General features: G+C 39.3%; 1 protein-coding gene across 2 annotated transcripts in view; it reads right to left on the reverse strand.

Annotated features, from left to right (window-relative positions):
- The window catches only part of PDE4D (phosphodiesterase 4D, cAMP-specific), a 1,047,082-nt gene that overhangs the window by 682,597 nt on the left and 338,463 nt on the right, over positions 1-26,022 (reverse strand). Inside the window, exon 1 of one of the 2 annotated variants that reach the window (XM_005857916.2) lies at positions 2,878-3,495. The exons of the other annotated variant lie outside the window; for it this stretch is intronic. Within the exon in view, the coding sequence (XP_005857978.1) occupies positions 2,878-3,143 (266 nt within the window). The 5' untranslated portion in view covers positions 3,144-3,495. Of the gene's footprint in view, positions 1-2,877; positions 3,496-26,022 lie in introns of those variants that run through there. 2 annotated transcript variants of the gene reach the window in all.

Here is a 26,022-nt window from a genome sequence, read left to right on the forward strand (position 1 = left end):
AATCTGGTAGCCTTTAATATACAGTGACTGAGATGGGCTATCTGTTCATCAGATCTGTTTTGCCTTATTCCTGGGAGCAGACAAGATAGGTTTCCCAGCCTCCTTTGCAGTTAGATGTGGCCAAAGAACTAGTTCTAGCCAGGGAATACTGGTATGTGATGTGTATACTTCTGACCTGCCTCATCAATACACATGCCATCTTCCATGGTCTTTTCCTTGATTCAGATGAGCCTAATCACCTTGAAAATCATGTGTTACAAATACTGGAACCACAAGATGGTGAAATCCCATGTCCCTGAAGCACCCCAAGACATGCTACCTCCCCTTGAGAAGCAGCAGGTTATTTTGTAAATAACCATTTACAGTGTCAATGCACTGAGATTTGGGGAGTATGTTGTAGAGCAACATGATTACCTTAACTAAAATAGATGCCTTTCAATGATTTCTTTTTGTCAACTAGAGTGTAAATTATTTGAAACAAAAAAAATAGCTCTTGTTCAATTTTGTGACCTGTAAGTACAAATGAAACATTTTAAACTTAGTAGGTATTGAATATATACATATCAAATGGTAGAGAAATCGGGTGTAAAAACCAACATTCTAAGGCAAAAAAACACCAGGGGAGTATTTAAATGGCTGGTCACCAATTGAAAAGGAGCAGAAGATTTGAGTGTGGTGGTAGTAACAGCAGTAAAATATATATACATATATATATATTATATATTCATATATATATTACATATATATATTATATATGTGTACATATATATATCTCAGAACAATTTGGAGTAGTTTTTTAAATTATGTATAGTGCTTATGAAAGCACAGATGAGATATTTGTCAAAAGATAGTATAAAAATCTTGGAACTCATTGAATCAATGTGAAAAATATGAGGTACTGTTTTCAACTCCCTCGCTGAATATGTTTATTCCACGAGGACTGTTGTTTTCCTCTTGAGGTACCGAGAATTAATATCATGATTTTTATTTTTTTATTTCCATTGCTCTTTTGATGCCTCCCCGATCTGGCTGAGACCTGACATACCAAAATGAAATATCGGCAGAAATTGTGCTCTTGGAGTCTCTCCAAACAGCACCAGAAAAGGAAGTGCCAGAAATTTCAGAAGAAAGCCTGTTTTCATGAGATTTCCTGCCTTCATTACATCTCAACATGTCCAAATAGTTCAGATAACCTCCAGTTGAACTCTAGGTTGCTTCACTCAGATAGAAATCAAGCAGTTGAGTTGTACCATTGTTGAATGGGTACAATTTAGGAACTCTAATTTTTAAAAAAATAAAATAAAAAAGCATCTCAACCGAAAGGGACACTGGATTCCAAAATTCTGGGCCTGACTGTATGAACTCTAGCCAGCTTCCCTGCTCTGGCACCTGATGCCTGGTTTCAAGCCATTCCTCTTCCTCAAAGCATTTCTCAGTGTTTATGCCTTTCATTCACTGCTTATTTCTGACAAATTTTCAACAATTTCTTCCTCTAAGAAAAGTCATCATTTTCCCACAATTTCTTTAAGCCTGAAAAATCCAGTGTTTGTCTTACCCCTCTTATGAGCATTATATCTAACTTAGAAATGCCACTGAGTTAAAATCTTGGGAATAAGAATACTTTCCCAATCAGAGATCTAGCTACTGAAAATTAAAATCATGAGGTCAGACATTTCTTTGGCCAGGACATGCCTTTTATTTCCTTTGTCATCTATTTTCATCTATGACATTAATGCAATCCTTTGTCATCTATTTTCATCTATGAGATTAATGGCCATGTTGTTAGTGTAGATTTTGAGTCTCCCTAATTGCTACTTCTTTCCTAGAAATCTTATTTCTGTTTTCTTTAGCTTTCCACTCCTGGCATACCCTTTGATTTTCTATAGAAAAACTATAAAAATCATTCAATCAGTTTGTCAACTAACATGCTCATTATTTCTTTTTATTTTGCTTGCTTTTATCCTACTTAATATTCATGTTACCACTAGTGGAGGCAGCACACAGAACCTACTACTACCTACAATTAACTGTGTTCAGCACAAAGCTCCCCCCCCACTCCTCATTATAGCCTGGAATTGCTTATTCTGGGACAGAAACACCATTATAAGTTCACAAAATGGTTTATCTTAATATTTGTTTAGACAAGAGCATGAAAATCCCAAGAGTCATCTAGAATAATTTATGGAAGCACATGCCTAAAACAAATGCACCCATTATAAAAAAGATAGAAATATTCAGAAAGAAAATTAAAATATTGACACAATATTCAAAGAATCCAAATTCAAAGAATACCAAGTGCCAGGCTGCAACTTTCTGCACAGAATCCCTAAATCCTTTCTTCTCTCCTTTTGAAAGGCAGAGTTGAGATTACAGACATGTTAAAGCCAGTAGTGAGGAGGGGTTGTACAGGAACACACCATTACACACACACACACACACACATCTCTGTTCAAAGGGGGATCATGCAGAAAAGAGAACAAATTACAATTTTCCTCCTGTCCTTTCTGGTCCTTTATTTCCTAGCCTGTGGTAGAACCTGGCAGACACAGTGGCTTAAGAAATCAAAGAAACGCCAGCACATCAGCATGGGAGTAAAACTGCATTCTTATTGACATCTGGAATCCAATGTTCTTGTAGGAACTTGCAATAGGAATTGAACTTTGAGAACCACCCACCTCAACCTCTCCTATGACCCATCTCCAGGCTTCCCGCCCTGAATGGACATCTGCGGGACTGATTGTTAAGGTGTATTACTTATGGTAAATCACAGGTGAGGGAAGATAATGGTGCTCCCTCCCCACCCTCAAGTGGACGGCGGGAGGAGCACGAGTCATGGGGGGAACGGCCACCATTTCCAACAATCTGTGCAAACCTTACCACGTATGTGCCACCGTGAAACGCCGCTGTTTGGGGATGTTGCTATTGAGAAGCATCCTGCGCAGGAGCCTGGGGGAATTCCTGGGAGAAATCACCGGAGAGAGCTTGGGAGAAACCGATTTCCTCGCTGTCTTGGACTTCTCGTTCTGCAACAGGTTTTCGCGCAAGGATTTCACCAGATCCTCATTCAGCCAGGGGTTTGCACAATGCGGATTATCCACTTCGGGCACGGCTAAGGTGTCCGGGCTTGCCGCCTGCTGAGCCATTTTTCCCGGGCAACTTTGTACAGTTGGCAACAATCCAGGGCAACGTGGTTCCCTGGCCTCTTTCCAGTGATCGCTTCGCTCGGAGTCAGGGGAAATGTCCAGGGAAGCAGGTCGGATCCAGCTGCTGTTGGTGCATTCGGTGGCCTGCCTCAGTGTCTCGGTGGCGATGGGGCTGGGTGCAGAGGGGGAGTGCACTCCTCCGCAGAAGCCTAGTAAACGTCACCCCTCCCCCGCGATCCCTGCTGAGACCGTGCGCAGCTCCCGCAGCAAAGGAACATGGAGGGAGCCGCGCGCTGGCTGGGCTTTGTCCGCGCCACGCAGCAGCCTGCTAAACTATTGGAACTAATGCGCCGCAGCTGCTCCAGCGACTTCTGCTTATGTACATAAAAAGTCCTGGGGGAGGGCTTAACCATCAGATGCCTGCTGCTCAGTTGTTTGGCTGGTCTTTCCATTTGCTGATTCCTGAATCCAAAGGAAAGAAAAACTTTGAACTTGACCTTCCTCTCCAGCAGGGGTATTTATCTCCCTTCAGTCCACGTTCCTAAAAGAAAATTGCCAGCCCTTTGGTTTTTATAAGGGGAGAATGAGCAAGCACTGGCTAGACGAGGAGAAATGTTTTCCCTGATGCTAAACTCAGTCTGATAGGCCTTTAAGACATCTCAAGAGAATAAAATGGACTCGTGATATCCCCCTCTTTCTACCTTGTTAGAAATCAAACAAAAAGTTTTAAAAAATACTACACATGAAAAACATTACAGGTCGCTGTGGTGGTGTACAAACTTGCTAATCGTGGCCCTTGCATAGCATGAGAGGACACTATTGACACCCACAAATGGTATTTGTTATCTCTTTGCATTTAAACTAATGGCCCCCCAGGGGGACAGACTGTTTTCATAAGAGGAGTTAAAAATGATTTTAAAGTTTCAATTATTTCTCATCGTATGTACAATTTTATGTATTCAACTATAAAAGAATAAAATTAATCTAGCTTTTCATTGTTATTTTCTCAGCTGTCATTTAACCTAACATTTTCATTTGCGATCAACATAGCTCAAAGAAACTGATTCGGAGGTGGTTTAAAATAAAAGAGAATAAATTATTATTTTTTTGCCTATTTAGTTTGCTACTGGAAAAAAATGTTAATGCCACAACAATTGAAGTAATTAAGTGATACAGCCTGTTGAATCTGATATTGTCAATTATATTATACACTAGAAGTGCAAACATTACTACTGGATTGGAAGGCAACCCAAACCTTTGAACAGAGAGCCTAGTGATGTACAGACAGTTCAGGATTAAATAAAATAATATTTCTCAGAACCTATGAATAATTTCATTTAAAAAAACCACAAATTAAGAAGGAGTTTAAAAATGTATCCAGATAAAATGAAGACTGGAGTAGTCGGATTCAGTTATTTTGGAGGGTTCTATGATTACTATTAGGTCAGTCCTAAAAAACTCTCCTATCTCCCTCCCTAGTTGCTCTACCTTAAGTTTTAATTACTTGCCTTTAAAATGTTACAGAAAAGGACACTCTGAGGTTCTGAAGCACAGTTACCGCTTGATGTACCTGCAATGATTTAATGAGACACATGTGCTATGACTTACTAGTAATCAGAAAATCTGCTATGTAAATACTCAGATTTTAAAAAATCATGACGTGTTATTCTTTTTTTTTCATCTTTATTCTTGAAAGTATTACAGATGTCCCCTATTTTATTTTTCCCATTGACCCCCTCCATCTCCCACCCTACCCCCTTCTAGGCCTTCACCACACTATTGTCTGTGAAGAATTTTCACCAGTACAAAAGGTTTCATCACTGTGCAACACTAAGTGGCAAGGCCCCTTAAATTTAAAGAATATATATATTCCTTTAAACAGTAGCCAACTTATTTAGAGTAGATGGAGGGACTGTCAACTGCATCAGGAGATGTGCAAACCAGGACTGTAATGCTTTCCCCCAAGGAGCTCGTAATGTAATGACTTAATGGAAAGGGCTGGGCAATGCTCAGGAAAAGACACCAGAACAACTAAGAAAGTGACATTACCAGGTGCAGAAAAATGCAATGAACATGCTGTGCATAATGGATGAAGGAATGGTGACGTGGAGAACAGTCTGAAGGGGGAAATGCACACCAGAATGAGAAACTAGAATGTGCAAATGAAGAAGTAAGCAAATTCTGTTTCAAAATAAAAAAACTCAGGAATCAGTATGTATACAACTTGTTTAGGGTTGTGAAATAAAAATTCAAATAACAGGATAAAGTAAGGAAAACAAACAGTAGGCAGTATACTGACGTGGCATTTAAAAATTAGAAAATTTTCACATTTTCTGAGGACTTAGTTCCATTCAACAAACATTTATGGGCATTTATTTTGTGCGAGGCACTATATTGAGCACTCTAGGATATTTAACATGTTTTTAATATGTTTTTATTTATTTTTCAGAGAGAAAGAAAGGGAGAGGAATAGAAAGATAGAAACATCGATAGAGAGAACATTCATAACATCGATCAATCGGCTGCCACCCACATGCTCCCCACTGAGGATCAAGCCTGAAAACCGGGCATGTGTCCTGACCTGGAATGGAACCCGGAGACCTCTAGGTTTATGGGTTAATGCTCAACCACTGAGCCACACAGGCCAGGCTGCTGTGGGCTATTTAAAGAATAGCTTGATGCTGTCCCTGTCCTCTCTGAGTTTATAATCTAGCAAGGTAGATAAAGCACAGAACAATTAACATGATAAAGTATAGCCCAAGTAGCCACTTGTTGGCAGTCACAGCTAAGCTAAAGCAGAAGATATAACAATATTCCATTAAAAACTCATTGAGGGTTGTGGTTAAACACAGACCCAAACTGAACAAAGGCTCTGTGCAAATCTCCCATTGCTTTGGAAATGTTAAGGATTCCATTATAGAGCAGAACTGGCTGCCTCTTTACAGGGTCCGGTAACCTATCATTATTTGTTTAATTTCCTTATCTCTGCAATTCTCTGCCTGAATCTCACAAGTGATATATGGCATGCATGCTGCTTTTTGAAAATAAAATTACTTTTGATTTGAGAATTCTTTGCCACCTCCTTGAAATAATTGAAACACCCCCCAGTGTTTCTGGCTTTGAAATCACTGCTTTAGGAGGCATGCATTGTAAAGTTCTGAACATAACCAAAGGTGGGTGAGGTTTGAATAAATTGACAATTTTCTTTATAATAATGCAGAGGGTCAGAGGAACTCTTCCAACAAAAGCACTATGTACACATCTTGCCTTTTATTAAAACAAAATCTCTTTAAAATTAGCTGCCAGAAACTTTTCTGAAAAACACAGCATTGTAAGTGACAGCCAAATAAGACCTTAGGTTTAAACAAGTGGAAATGTAAAAGTGGGTGAAATGTTTTGATAACGTCACCCACATCTAGAACAGCAGATAACATTTTATAACTTCATAAATGTTTTCCTACATAGCTTTTTATGGATTTTCACAATTTGCATTTTTAGATGACTCAGAATCTTTGAAAACATATATTTAATTATTCATAGGCAGCAAAACAAATAATAAATAAGATTTGCATAGTTTCTGGTACAAGGATTGAAAAGTATGCCCTTGTCTAGGTGGGAATAAGCAAGGCTGGATTCCCCACAATTGAAAGGGAGCAATGGTGCAGCTAATTAAAAAAAACTGATCAATTAAAATGATTTATATTTGCCCATGGAATGTATTTGCTGCTTCTTCCAACTCTGTTTTAAACAGTGTGGTAAATAGTGTGTTAAAATAAGGCTGCTTTTTAAATTGCCCATCGGACATGGCCCATAGAAATGATGTAATAGTGGTACAAGTTATGTTGTCTGATAGGTAAGAATGGTGTGTTTGGAACCCAAAAGCTTGTTTTGAACTCCAGCTATGATACATACTAGCTGCATTACTTTACTTGTCTATGGCTCAGTTCTTAATCTCTTAAATAGAATGATAAGCATAAAATAAAATAAAATAAAATAATAATATCTCTTGTATAAGGATACTGCAAAGCTTATATGTGTTAACATTCATTCTGTAAAGTGTTTAGAAGAGTGCCTGGTACAGAGTAAACACTCAATTAAGTGAAACCTGCTACTAGTTGATACAAGGAACCTACAAAAATTTACCCTTAGTGCCAGGCATTTCTCCATTTTATTTCATTTAATTATTGCAATAACTCTTAAAGTGTTATTTCATACCACTATTTTGCTGATGGGGGCTTTAGAAAGTTAAATAGCTTTCCCAAAGACATATAGTTCAACATTGCAAACTGAGATTCGATTGTCTATGAAGTGCCAAAGCCTTTTACTTCAACTCTCTACCAAACCATCCCCAAAAGATAGCCTATCCACTATTGAAAATTGATGATAGATATTTATATGGAAAATGATAGAAATCTGATTACCCTGAGCTCATGGTCTAGTTAACATTAAAATCGGTCCTTGGCTCCACCTGCCACACACTGTGACAACCTGTGAAGCCTGCCAAGTCATGAAATTCTTACAAAGGCATGGTCTTCAAATAAGGGCAGCTTGGGGCGGAATTCCTGAGTTCTTTTTCATCTATATGCCTGTACTCCTTTAATCTGAAGGAGTTTTAATGAAACTTCGTGGTAGTTTTCATTTTGCAAAATAACATTATTTTATTTAAACTTTTGTTGTAAATATTTTTATTTAAAATTTATATCATAATAAATTCTGATGATAAATTATATCATCATTATATCTAAAAGCACACTTGAACATTGTAGAACAAGGCTTTTCAAATCATAATCATTATTGAACATTTATTAGGTAACTAGAGGCCCGATGCATGAAATTCATGCAAGAGTAGGCCTTCCTTCTCCCAGCTGCTGACACCAGCTTCCCTCTGGCACCCAGGACCCAGGCTCCCCTCCAGCCGCCGGCAGGCACCCAGGAGCTGGGCTTCCCTTGCAGCCCTGGCTTCATCTGGAAGGTCGTCCAGAAGGACGTCTGGAAGGACATCTGGTCTAATTAGCATATTAAGCTTTTATTATTATAGATGGGCTGGTTGGCAGAGATAAAAAAAATAAGTATGTTTATTTGAAAAGATGTATTTAACCTTCCAACAAAGAAAATAAATGATAAATATATAAGTAACAACAGAAACAATAGATGCCTCAAGGGTTTAGAGGATATATATATATATATATATGTATATTTCAATGTAAAATAATTCAAGAAGAAGTAGGACTTGAATTAGTCCTTGAAAGAAGGTACATGTGGAAAAAATAATCCATTTTGGAGAGGTAGGTTCTTGGGAAGGTAAGAGTATTGAAATCCCATGGGAAAAATCATTAAAATTTGCCTGTGATAAAGGTAAATAATAAATAATATATAGAGAGGTTTAAAGAAGATTAACTTAGTGGCAATATGTGCTAAAATTTTGAAGTGGAAGATTCTGAAGACTGTTTATTTCAATAATTTCATTTCAATATAATTTTATTAGAGGCCTGGTGCATGAATTTCGTGCACAGGGGTGCGGGAGGCATCCCTCAGCCTGGCCTGCACCCTCTTCAATCCAGGACCACAAGGAGGATGTCCGACTGCCGGTTTAGGCCCAATTGGGCCTGAACCGGCAGTCGGGCATCCCTCTTGCAATCCAGGACTGCTGGCTCCTAACCGTTCACCTGCCTGCCTGCCTGATCGCCCCTAACCACTCTGCCTGCCTGCCTAATGCCCCTAACTGCTCACCTGCCTGCCTGCCCCTGCCTGCCTGATCCCCCTAACTGCTCTCCCCTACTGGCCTGATCCCCCCAACTGCTCTCCCCTGCAGGCCTGATCGCCCCTAACTGCCTCTGTCTTGGCCCCGCCACCATGGCTTTGAACGGAAGGATGTCCAGAAGGTCATCTGGAAGATGTCCAGTCTAATTAGCATATTACCTTTTTATTAGTATAGATGTAGAAATAGAAGGAGAGAGGCTTATCATACAAGAATTAGAAGGATTTGTTCATGGACTATATTTGAGCATGCAAGTCAAAAATAGATTGGACATTTTTTTTTAACATAATCAATTATCCATTTCACCTAATTAAGTATGATTCACCTAATTAATCATCAAAAGTCTGATAATGTGATAAAAGTAGCTAAGATTTATTGAACAAAAAAAAAAATCTGTCTTGGTTTATATTAGAGCTACGCTTTGAGCACAGTGTGTTCTCCTAAATTCAATTTGTTTTAATACAAAAATTAATATTTTTTTCAAGATTAAATTTATTTAAATGGAGCTTTTTGTAGATTAAAACTAAATGTTAGGGATATCTCCATTGACATAGTCAACATCTCATTTAAAAGAAAGGTTAACATTTTATAGTATACAACCTATAACAAATATTAAAACAGCTTATTTTATTTCTGAGAAAAAAATTCAATACAATTTACATCAGGATCTTTCCTTTCATTCTGATACATCCACTTAAAAATGCTCCAATACTAGAACAGAACTCCTCTTGATAACTTTGCTAAAATGAGACACTAGAATGCCTTCTCTAAATATTAGCCAAACTTCAATAAAGACAATGGGTTTTGATGGGCCATTAAAGTGTACTACTCAAAACTGAACACTAAGGAACTTATTTCTCATCTCTCTTTCAGCTTCTGTATTCATCCGCCACCAGCCCAAGAAAGGACTTTTAGAGTCTTTCTCAAATTAGCACAACATAACGGGAAAGCCTCCCTCTGATGCTGACACACAACATCTGTTTCAGTCGTTCTGGGTTTTGGAATGGTTTTATGAGACAAATAGTACATTTCACTGAGACTGTCCATAATTCACAGGGTTATAATTGTAGCTGGTAATTTATTTTCTAAAGTTTAATATATTTAGACAATGACTCCTCAAAGGCATCATACTTTTAGGGATAACACTTTTCAGACCTAACTGTAAGGAACCTTCTGAGACGTAGTCGTTTATGTGGAATGCTTTACAAAAGGCTTTACAGAAAGCGGAGTTTGACTGCCAATGCTGTAATTAACTAGCTAGGTCACCTTGAACAAGTTCATTCAACTTCTCTGGAACTCAGTTTTACCGTAGAAAGTCCTTCAATTTAATTAGAATTTTATAACTTGAAAAAGGAAAATATATGCTGTCTTTGCAAGTTTAAGTTGCTATTTGAGAAAAACCATTATCAAATGCATCCTGAGGCAACATGGTCTCTTCTAGTTACATGTAGTGATATGTTCCACAGATGATGCTTTAGAAAGAGAAATGGAAAATGTATATTCAATGTTTAAGAAATTGAAAATGGAAAATCAGAGGATGCTGCACTAAGTAGGTGCCTTACTAATGTTTTTTATGGCCCTAAAAGTTATGAAAATCCTTTTCTAACTAGGTTAAAAAAAATCATTCTGACATCTGAGTCATGGCTTGGAGACAGAGTGGGAGAGCAATGTCTAAGTTAATTTAATATTTGGAATCAAAGCACTGTTTTACTTCTAAAATAGTAAAACTACCAAGATAGGTATAAGCACTCTTAATCAGATTTTCTACAACTTCAGAGCTTAACTTACCTTTTAGGCAATAACAGAAATCTCTGTACTCACATTTCACAATGAGTGCCCACCAAAGAGTACCCACTTTCAATGTGTTACAGGAAGAAAAAAAAATGCATTTTTTATTTGAAAAAATACTTGGCTGGGTCAAATACAATTCAAAAGGTCTCCTTACACCAGGGTCTCTTAGTCTTTTAATTTGCTAATGCAAATTTAAGATGAGGGGAAAAAGGATCTCATTTAAGTTGAAACACAAACTCTTTTTCAAGTGTCATGAAATTCTTTGCCTATTTTCATATCATTACTTAAAATTAAAAGGCAAACCTTATTTAAAACTGTTTCTGGGATATAATTTAATTAATCTAAAAGCATTTATTTTTTTAAATATATTTTATTGATTTTTTACAGAGAGGAAGGGAGAGGGATAGAGAGTCAGAAACAGCGATGAGAGAGAAACATCGATCAGCTGCCTCCTGCACACCCCCTAGTGGGGATGTGCCCGCAACCAAGGTACATGCCCTTGACCGGAATCGAACCTGGGACCTTTTAGTCTGCAGGCCGACGCTCCATCCACTGAGCCAAACCAGCTAGGGCAATCTAAAAGCATTTAATTGGACAAACACTACACGCTAGGTTCTTTAGATATAACGAGGATGCTGATATTTGTGTATTTGTAGACACAAGGTCATAGGTAGCTAGGACTTTCAGTCTAGCCTACTGTGTAGGAAGCATTATCAAAAACACTCACCATCAAGATTTACCACCATGCTATTGACCTATCTTTTATCTAAAATATTAATCAAGTAATTGTGCTTCCATCAACCTGATGCACCTGCTTATGAGAAATTAAATATATTAAACTTTAGAAAATGAATTGTCAGCTACAATGATAAACCAATAGTTTATAGTCCCATAGTAAGTCTGCATAACTGTACAAGCAGGTATATGATTTTCTTTCTCATGTTTTCCATGAAGTGATGCTGACCTGGAAGTGCTCAAATGATTGCTGAACTGTATACACCAATCTGTGGTTTTCCTAAAATCATTAATTTTCAGCCCTAATAAAATAAATACAGATAACTATTACACTAATATAAAAATATACATCCAGCTAGTCTAATAACCACCATTTATATTCTGTAATTATATAAGCATTGTATAAAGCCATCCAGTAATTATTGAATTGGTTACAAAGGTTAAATACATCTTTTCAAATAAACATACTTATTTTTTTATCTCTGCCTACCAGCCCATCTATAATAATAAAAGCTCAATATGCTAATTAGACCAGACGTCCTTCCGGACGTCCTTCTGGATGACCTTCCAGATGAGACTGGAGCAAATGATTTGTACAGTTGGTTTAGCCTTTTCGTGTGCTTTTAGATTGTTAACAGCCTGAAAGAACAGTGTATCCAAATCAATTTGCTCTGATATACCCACTAAAAGTTTGAAATGTTTTAGAAATCCTATTTTTAGGTATGCTTTAATCTTATAAATATATTATTTTTTAAATTATCTGGATAATATTAAATCCATTCTCACTGTAAAATTTTTAAAAGTCATCCAGAAATCTAAAGTATCTATAGACCACCATCCCAAAACTTGACCCTCCTCACAGGGAACCCTGTTATCAGCTGTGTTTATCTTTGCTAACCTCTGCTATCCCTTACAGTAGCCACTAGCCAAACAAGGTTAATGTAATTGAGGAAAATTTTATTTTTATTATTTTTACTAACTTAAATTTAAATAGCATTCCGTGGCTAGTGGCTACCATACGGGACAGGAAAATTCTAGACCTCCATGTGATTTCATGAGTAATTATGTGCTTGTAGAAACATATATTAATGTTTCCTGAGTTTTTTTTATAAAACATAGTATCATGCTTGATCATTTGACAACTTGCTTTTTTCATTCAACAAAGATTTCCATTGTTATTCTTGGCCAATGCCTAGTATTCCATAGTATGGCTATTTCTCAGTTCAATTAGCCATTTTTCTATTGATGGGCATCAGGTATCCAGCAATTCACTGTTACATCCAAAGCATAGCCTTGCAAACTCTTCTTTGTGTACACATTTCAAGAATTGTTTTTATAATAGTATCTAGAAGTAGGATTGTTAAAAGATACAAGTATTTTCATTTTAATAAAAACTGCCATATTGTTCTTCAAAGCGACTGATTCAATTTACACTCCTACCAACAGTGTTTGAATTTCCATATTTTTTTCCTCAAACAGTCCTATGTTGCCATCAATTTCCCTGTACTCGCTGTCAAAGACTTTTTTCGCCTTTCCAAAATATCTCCTATTTTTTAGTGTGGGAGAAATTAAGCACATCAATGTTCAATTTTTAGCTTTTTAACCATTTTAGTTGACCAAGCATTTCCCAGGAGTGTCTCTAATATGACAACATCTACACATTATAGAGGGCTTTTTCAAAGGAAAAAGCATTAACTTACTTTTTCAGTAATGTTCTGGCACTACTCAGTAAAATATGTTTTAAATTGCTTTTTCTATAATAGATAGATTGTGCTGAGAATTTTACCTTCTTGCCTAGTCCTTATTTTACATGTTGGTGTACAGTTTTTCAATGACTGACCAGGACTCCTATTATTTTGTAGAATTCTTTCCTTGGACAAAATTAATGGTCTAGATAAGGACTGAAGTGTGTGTGTGTGTGTGTGTGTGTGTGTGTGTGTGTGTGTGTGTGTTGTGTTTTCAATTATCTTAATGCAGTTAAATACTTTTTGTTTATTGTTGAATTTATTGGGTGACATTGGTTAATAAAATTCTACAGGTTTCAGGTATACAATTCTACAATACATCACCTCATCATCTGGATTCTGGTCTGACAGTAATGTCAGTGCAGTATCCTTAAACACATAGTTTAGTGTGATTGAGAGAGCCCTTGACCTAGTCCTGACTACCACTACATGTCCTAGGGCTTGAGGCAAGTCCTCTACTCTATAGGTCTCAGTTTTCTTATCCGAAAATGACGGGGATGGAATAGATGACTACAGAGGTCCCCTTAATTAATAAAATTAACTATTCTTAAGATGGATCACCTAACACTTAAAGTATGAGTTAAATTGTGGTAGTATCTGAATGGAGAGAAAGAAGTCATTAGGAATGGTTTTATGTAAAATCAATACAAGTGAGGCCAAGTACATATGCTCTGCAAGAGCACATACACTTCATGCTTTTCTGCCATTCTGGGTATTCAGCACAATGCCCTCCTACCCATTCTTCAAAGGTGAGGGTCACCTCCTTGGGAAAGATTTCAAAATCACAGAGAGGGGCAGAGGTACTGGAAATTTGCAGACGTGTTTTAGAGCCTTATGTTCCAAAGACAGAACAGAAGAGAGTTTCCCCAAATTAGAGCCTGGTAACTTCCTTACTAATGTCTGGCAAAATCATGAAAAAAATATTTAAGCAATGAATCATGACCCTCCTATGATGCAGGTAGTAACTTGCAGAAGTCAAATAGATTATTTAAAATGTATATGATTTTCTTTCCAGAACAGGTGACTGTGTTAACAGGTCAGAGAAATAAATACTTGTGTCATACTGTATCTGATTTTCATGAAGAACTTTGAAAAGATCTTTTAGAGCATACTTGTAGGTACAATGGAGCAAAATGAACCACATGGATGGGTTCATGAAAAGACAATTGTTCCCAAAAGATGTGGACTAAGAGAATCATGTCATCCTGAAGAGCAGTCACTGCTACCAGATGCAGAGTTATAAGCATTTTAAGAAACAGACTTTAAGATATATGCTTCATGTTTATCAAATCTGAATGTAACCCAGAGTTGAAGGGATGGCTAAAGTGGTGGATTAGTATTTTCCAAACTCTGATTAATTATAATAATTTTCCAGGAGGGATGTTAGAACAGAAGTCAGAATCCCAACCCACAACTGAATCAGAATCAAAGTAAATATTTTAAAAATAATAAATATTTTTAAAGCAAATAAATCATATTCACATGGTGGAAGAACAGATCAGATTTATAAAACATTGAAATCAATTTGGATAAATGTAAAATTAAAATGTCAACAGTAATTCAGATGTATGGCTAATTCAATTGCTGCAAAGATCTAACAGAATCAACAGAAAACACTAACAGAATCAAAAGCAGCATTTGTGGAAGCACAGTCCTATGCTCCCAGTCTGTATTATGTGCAAATGAGAGGCCCGATGCATGAAATTCGTGCAAGAGTAGGTCTTCGCAGCCCCAGCTGCCTCAGCCCTTGCAGTCCCGGCTGCTGCCACCTTGTGCGGGGCGATTGATCATGGAGCCCCCTCCCCCCACTCCATTGATCACCCCGCAGAGGGCGGTGGCAGCAGACCTCGGCCCTCATAGCCCCAGCTTCATCTAGAACAGTGGTTCTCAACCTGTGGGTTGCGACCCCTTTGGGGGTCAAACAACCCTTTCACAGGGGTTGCCTAAGACCATCAGAAAACACATATATAATTACATATTGTTTTTGTGATTAATCACTATGCTTTAATTATATTCAATTTGTAACAATGAAAATACATCCTGCATATCAGATATTTACATTAGGATTCATAACAGTAGCAAAATTACAGTTATGAAGTAGCAATGAAAATAATTTCATGGTTGGGGGTCACCACAACATGAGGAACTGTATTAAAGGGTCGTGGCATTAGGAAGGTTGAGGACCACTGATCTAGAAGGTCGTCCGGACGGACGTTCTGCTGTTCAGTCATTCAGTTGATTTGCATATTATACTTTTATTATTACAGATGCTACAAAGATAATTAGGACTGGATCACTGACCTCAGGACCCCAAAGGGAATCTGATGTTATATTTCAGCCAAGGATGGTGAGCTACTGAAATGTCCTTTCACTTTCTTGGTCTTATTTAAGATGAGGATGAGGATGTGTTGCTGTTGGTTTTGCTTAGTAGACAGACAGGTAGCTGTTTTAAGAGCCACCTTCAGGCAAAACAGTGTGGAATAAGAATTATGGAAAAGATGTCAACACAACTAAATTCTGAATGTGCTTTCTTTTTAGAATGTTGATATGGAATTTCCTATTATTTTTTTTAATGATATCATGTATTTAAGAGAGGGTAGTGCCAAGTTTTTGCAGCTTATATTCTCACATTCTGCTCTGCAGAGTAAAGAATGTGGTTTACTTGTGATGCAACTCCAGCATTTGTTGCCAATGACAACGGTTGTTTACTTGATTAGGTTTCATGTGTTTGGTCAGGTTATGTCATGAGAATTGTATTAAGGAGAATTATGGGTTTGTTGAGTGCCAGCTCTGTGCAGTGAAAATGGTAGTGGGTGAAGGTGGGTGCTGGCAGTGTTTATTTTGGCAGGCGATCGAAAATGCAGAGTCCTGGGCATTCAACATGAGCCTTTTCACATCAGCTGGTTTCTCTCTCCCTCATCCTGGCAGCTATTTTCTAGCCTCTGGAAAAGGGCATATGTGGGTCCAGAAAGTACCATTGATCACCAGCTCTCTTCTGCAGCACTCCATGTTTCTGTGGCTTCGAGAAACCCTCAGCTGCAACCTCCTTCTTCTCTCAGGATGTGTCGCTGAGAACAACTTAAATCAACTATAATTTTCAACAGATTCTGAACTGGGATTTGGAAAGATAAGGTGGTTATTGAATTGAATTATAATAAAACCAGGCTGCAGTCCAATTGCTTCCAGCTCTTCTCCTCCCTCTGTGGGTTAACAAGGGTTTCCAAAGCCATGAATGAATCCTGAAGCAGCTAATCAGCAGTGCTGATCCACATCATATGAAACACGTGGGTTGCAGGCAGCTGGGAAACCTCCATTTCCTCGGGCATTCTGAATGATGATGGAGCTCTTGGAATTGCATTTTGACATTCTGCTCCCTGCCTGTGGCAGAAAATACCCTTTCAAAAGGCATCTAGGCCAGGATAGTACTCTGGTTGTAAAAAAAAAAAAAAAAGTCTCATTGCTCTCACTATGAAAAAGTAAATGAACATTTCCTCATGTTCAGACTATGACTCACAACTGGTCTGTTATGGGCAAAGTATGCCTGGGGCATTCTCCTGACATATTGTCCAACCAAATGAAATGCGGGATTGGTGAGATATTGAGTTTCATAGCTTTGGATCAGTCATCTTCCCAAAGGCAGATAAAACCTAAGTAGAGAAGGTCCCTGATAGGCTTTTTCAATTTTTTCTATTTCTACTTATTTAAAGTTTTCATCAAGATAAAAAAGAGGGCCTGTCTCCTGCATCTCACAGTTAAAGAAACAAAAGCAATAACAAAAAGCTTAGCATTTTCCCCGAACCTTGGGCAAATTGATATGAACCTGTTTCATCTTGCATGGATCCGAGTATAAGGTATGTGCTTTATTAATAAAATAGTCTGTCACACTGACAAAGAAAAGCCTTATCTCTTGCCTCCAGTTTATAGGCCATCCTGCATAATGTTACCCTATATAATAAAGAGCCAATATTCTAATTAGACCGAACAGCAGAATAACCAGACGACCTTCCAGAGGAAGCCGGGGCTGCGAGGGCTGGCTGAGGCAGGAGGGGCTGTGAGGGCCGAGCCCCTTGCACAAATGTCATGCATTGGGCCTCTAGTAAAAAATATCTGTCTAAAACATGTCATTTCTCTACTTGGATAACCTTGGTATATATATTTCGATTGTAGATAATATGCATATTTCTTATATTTTTTATGCTCCTTATGCCAAAAATTTTACTACCAGACTCACATCTTTGCAACATCCCCTCAGGGTACCAGGGAGGGTGTTGCATACTCTCATTCTGTAGCTACAGAAATTTACTACTCAACATGCCATGTCCTTTCAAGTCTGTTACCCCACCCACAGAATCACTGGATGAATTCTTTGTTCTTTTTGAAGGTGTGGCTTAAGTGCTACTTGCTTTGGGAATCATTCTTTCTCCTACCAAAGAGTAGGAATAGCATCTTCTATTGCTTTTATTTACTCTTCTATCACCCATATCACTAGGATAGAGACTGGGGCTTACATTTTTATCACCCATATTTATATTGTCCCTAGAAAATCAAAGAAGGATGATAGATGACTTGTTGAGGAAGAGATAGGTGGATGGATGCATGGTTAAAATTAGGCCATTGAACTACTAGACCATACCTAAAGATTGTTTCAATTCTATAATTAATTTTATATAATTTCTTCTTAATGAGGAGGGTTTGAATGATCACAAGTAAATATACCAGTTAGCAGCTGACATTGATATTCAGTGACATTTGAAATTATAAGTGATATTCTAATTCACTCCTTAAGTATGTGTCTGTCTTTTATACAAAGACCGCATTATAAGGGCTACGGAAGATCCATAGGCTGAAATATAAAAGCGGGGTTTATAAGCAACTAAAATTTGGTGTGATGTTTAAAGAGTTAAAGATTCATTTTAAAAATGCATATCTAAAGCCCAAAGCTGGGAATACTGTGAATAAATTGAGTGACATAATTAAGATATGAAATTATCTACACATGCTAGACAATGGGTTAAGAGTATTATAGGAATAAGGTAAAGTAAAATATTTGCTAAAAACAATTAACTACTTATATAAGCCAGTATTCTCAGCAATAGCAAAATGTTCTGTATTTTATATCAATAGGATGGATATTATGGAAGAGTTTAAAATGATGGCTTTGAAGAAAGTTTAATGATTTGGTAAAAAATGTTAATGGTTCATCGTTTCTTTCAAGAGGACCTAATCAAAGTGTATTTGCAGCGGGGAGGAGGAGTTAGTGGTTTCTTCAGAGAACTCCTTCTACAATGGAAGGAGCTGGGCCCAGTAACAAAGCCTCTGCTCTCAGAATGGAGAGCAGTCCTTAATGGGACATGGTGGCTGCTACTTGAATGCATTCCAGAGAAGAATCTTTGCGTTCTGAGAAGTGTAGAGAGCTGTAAGCAAGGAGATGTCACATATAATTCTGTACGGCATCAGAAACAGAGGGAGAAAGGTTAATGTCAGTGGAGTAGCTGCAAAGTAGAAGCACAGCCTTGTGGTGTCTGCCTGACCCCCTGGGTAGCAACAGAACCTGCTGAGCCTTGGGGACCTGCTGAGCAGTGGCTCCAGTGAATGGGGTCTTGCTCGAGACACCCAGGGGAACTCCCAGGAATAGGTGGGTGGATTTTCTAAGAGAGCCACTTCAGCAAATGTGGGCCAAAGCTAGTGAAACTTAAAGTTAACGTAACCTCATTTGTTGTCATAGATCTGGCAAAATTTAGGGTAAGGATTCTTTTTTAAACATTGTATTATATAGGAATAAGTGAAAAAGATTTAGAGTGTTCATTTATCTTAAGCTTATTATATGATGTGGGTTTTGTAAAAAAAAAAAAAAATGAAAATGAAAAAAAGGAACAAAACAAAATCCCAAATACTAGTAAACCCACTAAACCCACTATCTTTTTAGACCCCCTTGACCTCAACTGTGAAAATACTGTCTCATAGGAGACAATCAGTTCACTGTTCCCCGGGCTTGGTCAGAGTTTGTCTGATGTGGGTAACCACAGTTTTCATAGGAACATGGGTGCTGATGTGTCTAGAAATCTTTCACAAGAGAAAGGGTTCCAAAACCAGGAAGTGGAACCTGAGGAAGCATAGGCTTAGAGAGGACACGCCACTTGTTCCAAATGTGAAGGCCATTTCTAGGGGGAAATGGTCAGGAATCTCTTACTCAGAATGAAGAACAAGGGGTGGGCAGCGCAGAGGGGCAGGCAAACAGCTCCTTATCAAGCCCAGCTTCCGAATGGCCAGAGCCACTCCTGACACGTCAAGGCCTTGAAAGGCAACACCGGTTAGGTCACTCTGTGCTCCCAGGAAGAAGCTATCAGATCTGTGATCGAGGCAGTCTCTGCTGGCTGAGAGATTAGGCGAAATGACGTCTATGGTCCTTTCAGTGCTAAGATTCAAGATTCTCTGGGCTTTGTCTGCTGAAAACAGTATTATGTACTTGGAATTATTGTCATTTTCTTGGCTTCCCTGAACTCATACAGTGTATTTAATTAGTCACTACATTTTGAGCTTTATACAAGTATTTCATCTACGCCTGATGGAAGTGGAAAATGTGATCTGAGTGGGTATAAGCATTATTTTATTCCAGGTTAAAATTGAAATCCCTGCCTTAGTCCCATGAGTGTTCTAGATCCCAGGAAGTCTTCATAGTCAGTGGCTGAAAATGAAGGGCAGTCGGGATTCTGCGTAACAGGCGTTTGTGGTCAGTATCCTTGTGGGAACAGAATCAGATCCAGGTAAAATTTCACCCAGAACCAAAGTTATGTTCATCTAAGAGCAGGGGCCTCAGAGCTGCAGCCTTTGAGCTAATATGATTATTCCATTCAGTGTGATCAATGGGAATTAAAAGGCAGGAAGAGTTCTTTATGCTTTTGTTTTGTTTTTCACTGGGTGGGAGTGCCCTGGGAGGGGGATTGGCTGGGAGGAACTGACTCATTTCTATCTACTTTAGGCCACACCTTGTGAGGGGCACACAGGGCTTCATGGCATCTCAGGAGAACTGAAGAGGCTGGGGGTAACTCTATTCTCCAGAGGAGAAACCCTGGCCTTCCAGGTGGCAATAGTTTATTCCATTGTCAAACCCCAATGAAAACACAGCTCTGGTGAACATTTCCAATGACTACACACAACAAAATAGTGACAATGAATATTTTTAAAAGCTATATTTCAATTATTGTAGGAGGAAGCCACTCCTCTACATTTTGGAATTGTTAAAGTGGCCCACATTTAAAATTAAAATGGGAAGAGCCCAGGCCAAGGGCATTATTCTACCTATTTCAAAATATGCTGGGCTTTGTGCGAAAATAAAGCCCCATAAAAATAGACCTCGGAGATTGAGAATAAGAGCAGATAAGCAATTTCCCAGTAAAGAATGAGCGCTACAGAATCATTGTGGAGCGTATGGAAACTTCAAAGGGCAGCGAAATGCACTCTGATGCCCAAAGTGAAAAACAGGATGTGTGACTAAAGCACTGACCTACGACCAGCTACCTCACCTCAGAACGTAGGAGCCGCTGACGTGGCCTTTCGTTCTTTCTCTTTCCTCTTCCTCTCTTTGTCCTTGTTTCTCATCCCACCCTCTGCCTCAATTCTGCTTCCTCCTCTTCCATTATTTGGCCTCATATCTTCCACCTTTTATCTTTTCTTTAATTGACCCGACTCTGAGACTCACGTAGTTGAGAATTTGTTGTATATCATGAAAAACTTCTGTCTGCCACTCTTCTTCATGTTCAACCCAGGTAAGTACAATCTGTTTCTTTCTCTGGTGGTCATTGCACGTATATTGTGCTCTACATTGATTCTCCTGAGCCAACCTCCACCCTGCCCCTGGAATGTGAGCCAGGGAGGCACGAGTGCAGTGCCCATCCTCTTTGTGAGAAAGAAAATGTCCCTGGCCCCTGTTTTAGGGATACTCACTGGTGTGCAGGCTCAGAGTCAGACGGAATGCCTAGCATCACACAGAATGATATCCAATGACATGTTATCCGAGCAATGTCAATAGAAAAATGGCATCCAAGAGAATTCAAGTAAATCTCTTGTTTAAACTTTTTGCTGTCACCAGAGCTTAATACATTGTAATGCACACACAGTCTAAACCTGTTGTCCTTGGATGGAGAACACTCAGTTGTTTAAAGCCCAGAGAACAAACATTCTACTTGAGCTTAGCCAAAGGCTAAAACGCTATGGATACAATGGTGGGGTTCACAGTGTCCGGAGCCACACAAAGCCACTTTAGAGAACCTACAATGGGAATTCTAGTTCCTCTCCGCTGATGGCTTTGAATGCTTCCCTTAACCTCATGATTCTGTGTTAGAATGAAGACCTTGTGCTGTTTATCCTCAGAGACACAGGGAACCTGGCAGAGAAGCTGAGCACATGGTAGCCTCACCCAAATATATAGAGACCTGACCCTCAATCTCTCCTGAAATAAGTTTGTGATATTAATAATGTCTCTAGTACTCACTTTATCTGCTCATTCAAAAATATGTATAGAATACCTTCTCAATTACAGTCATTCACAGGGCTGGGACTTATAAGGGTTGCAAAATTAAATACTGAAATACAACAACATAAAACAAGTTCTGCCCCTACGGTTATGGGCCTGGGAGGGAGGAGACAGCTCTGGGCTTAGAATTCGGGTCTGCCTTTGGCCACTGGCTCCCTGAGTGACTTTAGGTAACTCATTTAAGTAACTCACATAAGCCTTCTGGCTCTCACTGACCCCTTCTATAGAACAGGGATTATGGCCACTGTATAGTATGCTGTGAGAATAAGTGAGAGATTTGTTCCCTGGGTACTATGACTACACAAAACTAAAGCATCCTAACCAAGGCCATAGCACAGGCTAGTATAGACTACAATGTATGGTTCCAGGATACAATGATAAAAATACAAGAGGTACCTCAAAGAAGCAAATGAGGATTTTCCAAAGGCCTGATAGTAGAAATCAGTGCTACGGCCTCAGAGGAGAGAGAAATCTGTGACAGGTGGGGGCACAAAAGGCTACCCTGGAGAGAAAAGTGTAGAAAAGAAGAACTAAGATTAAAAATGATCAATATGTTGTAGGCATTTTTCCCAATGTGTTGATGTGGAAACTGAGGCTCAGAGATGCTATATAACAGCCCGAGGCCACACTATAATCAGAAGTGGTAGTGGCAACACCTATATTTAAAACGAGTTTATTTGTTTATTTTTTATTATAAAGTTCAGACCTGTGAACTACTAACAAAAAACTCTGAAGGATGAAAGCAAGAACATCATGGAGGAAAAAAAAAACCTAACAAGGAATGCCTCATGCAAGTGACATATTTGAGGGACTGCGACTAAAAAGTCCAACAGGCATGGAGGTTTGCATAGTGAAAGAAGAATCAAAGCAGTGAAGGTTTGTTGTGACTTGTTAAATATGCAAAGAAGTTTGAACAGTTTCCACAATGAAATGAAGTCTCATGGAAAGTCTTCAAACAGGTGTGTGAGCTAATCCAGGTGGTTTTAGGAAGGTTGGCTTGGCACCAGGTAGAAGAGTTGACTGGAGAAGAAACAGAGGAGAGGCAGGCTGTTAACATGGGGAACTGTGGCTCCGGCTTCGAGTGCAGGAGATGAAAGAAAAGGAACAAATTCGAGGGAAGAACTGAGACAACATAGTGACTGGAATTGGGAGTTGAGGAGGTGGCTGTGCTCAAAAATGACTGTAAACTTCAAGCTTAGGTGGCAGAATGATGCCTGCACTAACAGAAATGGAGAAGTCTGGAGGTGGTAGTTTTGTAGGCAAGAGAAGTCTGCTAACAAACATAAAGTGACGAGACAGTCAATGGAATGTCCAAAGAGCAGCTGGAGGACAAGGAGGCTGATTAGCCTTGCAACCTCCGCAGGAGTCGTAGCTAGTGCTGGGGGTGTATGATTTCCAAGGGAGGAATAAACTCAGAGACGGAACGACTCAAGAACCACCCCTTGGGAACTACCCAGTGTCCAGCTGTGAACACTGAAAACTTTTGTCTAATGATGACAAATATTAACTCTGCAATTTTTATTTTTTTGCCTTAAGTAAAACTTGTAAGTGGTGGCCAGGCACCAAAAGGAGACAAACTGATGATATTATTTATTTATTTATTTATTCATTTATTTATTTATTTCATGATTCTTTGATAATAAATATTTAGTTAATAAATGTCCTCAAATAAAATAGAATTTAATCGGAGACTTGCTTTCCTGCTAACCAGGTGGCGAGATTGTGAGGAGGTAGTTGACTGTCATCATCTCAGACTTCCCTGGCAGTTATAAATGTCCAACAAAAACAACCCAAACATGTTTATAACCATATTAGCTTAAGTCAGTGCCTACACAGTGGAGTCTGAGCATCATTTAGCCTTTTAAGGAATAAAGATTCATTCATAACAGCTCATTCCCTCAAAGAAAGAAACAACCTCTAGAAATCTATTCCAAGTATCCTGCATGGCAAAGGAAAGTTCTAGACAAAGGATTCATCACTTGAGCCCTTCCCTTCATGAGGATGGGGAACCCACAGCTTCTGAGGCACATCTGCCTGTTTAAGGTGCACAAGGGACTATTTTTATATTATTTTTCCCCTTAGGGGCTAGTTCATCTGGTAACAGAGAGCAATTATATCTTTAAAATATTACTGCTTAGGTATACATAGTGTTAATAGGATTTAATCCCTATTCTGGTGAAGTATCATGAAAATATAGCAATTTAAACAGCTCATATGTTAGGCAGGAGGTGACCATGTAATATCTGCCAGTGCAGGGCTTTGTCTGTGTGTATGCACGCATGTGCAGATATACACACACAGAAATGCACACAGACACACAGAGATGCACACACAGACACAGATACACACATACGCACCCAGCTATCTCTACGGTAATTCAACATGCCCTGCAGCCGGACTCATCTTCCTTTTCAGACCCCTTGAAGGGCAATCATATTTGAGGGAGAAAGGGGATGAGTCACACTGAGGTAAAAAGGTACATAAATGTGCATCTTCAAAATGGGCAATACACTTATGTGACTGAAAATACAACAACCATTCGCTGAAATGCCATCTGTGATGGTGGCTCAGCAAAGCCCAGTCCCCTGGGCTCCCAGGCAGCCGGAGAAGCTGCCCTCCCCCTCCTGGCCCCACAGCCCCCTTTCCCCGTCTTTCCCTCTGGGCTTATGCTCCACTGACCTACAAATGCGCACTGCAATTACACCGACTTTCACCTCCTGCAACCATCACCACTCTCCTTATCCCTCTCTATTTCTTAAATTTTGTCTTCGAAATAGCATGTTTTACAGTAAAAACCTCAAGTAAAATACACAGTAAAACAAACAAATCATAGTTAATTAAGGCATTAAAAACAACTTCGTAAAGAGTTCTTAAACATTACTTAATTACTAATTAATTGTACAAAAAATGTAGATGATGTCATCTCTACTCCTCATGTCACTTTTTTTAGCTGCTGGGAAAATCCAAAGAAGAATGAAAGAATGGGATGAGTGAAAGTGAAACTTCAGAGAGGCTGGTCCAACAGGGAGTGGGCAGCATAGCTCTTCTACTGCCTGGAGCAGAATCACTGAGAGACTAAGGTTGTACTCAACTCCCTCCCCTCCCTTCACCCCCCAGAATCGAACCCAGGACTCTTCAGTCCCCAGGCCGACGCTCTATCCACTGAGCCAAACCAGCTAAGGTGAAATGTACTATTTTTAAGTGTACAGTTCAGTAATGTTAAGTATATTCATATTGTTGGGTAACAGATCTGCAGAACCTTTTTACCTTGCAATACTGAAAACTCTAAATCCACTAAAACAACAACTTTTTTTAGATTACATTCTATGTAGGAGAAAACTGAGGTTCAGAGATTAAGTAACTTGCCCAAAGTCACACAGCTAGTAAGTGGCAGAGGCCTAATTCAGGACTGTAGAGTCTGTCTTCAACATGAAGTCTTACTATGAGAAAAAATGATAAGAAATAGAAAAACAAACATTGGGACTTAAAAACATATTCTTCTGAATGGGCAATACACTTAACGTGATTTAAAATAAAAATTACATTCATATACATGTATATGCACATATGTGTCCACACATATGTATATATGCATATATGTATGTAATCATATACACAGAGATAAGACTCTATATACTTTATCCCAATTTTGAATTCATTGAGTTCTCCTTTGCCCCAAAGGTAAATAATTATCATCTTATTATCTCTCTATATAAAAGTCTAATATGCAAATTGTCCCCAGTTCGACAGGGAGACCAGGAATTCAATCACTCGCTATGACGTGTGCTGACCACAAGGGGATGGCGCAGAATGAAGGGAGCCCCGGGGTGGCGCAGTTGGCATCTAGGAAAGGGAGGCCCTGGCCAGCAGCCAGAAGGCCCCAATCGGCCCTGATCGCTGGCCAGGCCTAGGGACCCTACCTGTGCACAAATTTCATGCACTAGGCCTCTAGTCTTTTATATAAAAACTAGAGGCCCGGTGCACAAAAATTTGTGCACTCGGGGGGGGGGGGGCCCCCAGCCCGGCCTGGGCCCTCTCGCAGTCTGGGACCCCTCGGCAGATAACGACCCGCTGGCTTAGGCCTGCTCCCGGGTGGCAGAGGGCACGCCCAATCCCTAGGTGCAGCCCCTGATCAGGCTCAGAGCAGGGCCGATTGGGGAGTTGGGGCGCCGCCCCCTGTCATGCACAGAGCAAGGCGGATCGGGAGGTTGCAATGCCACCCTCAGTCACGCTCAGGGTAGGGCCGATTGGGGGGTTGGGGCACCACCCCCTGTCACACTCAAGGCAGGGTCGATGGGGAGGTTGCGGCGCCACCCC

This window comes from Myotis brandtii, unplaced genomic scaffold (assembly GCF_000412655.1).
Source record: "Myotis brandtii unplaced genomic scaffold, ASM41265v1 scaffold115, whole genome shotgun sequence".
Lineage (NCBI taxonomy): Eukaryota > Metazoa > Chordata > Mammalia > Chiroptera > Vespertilionidae > Myotis > Myotis brandtii.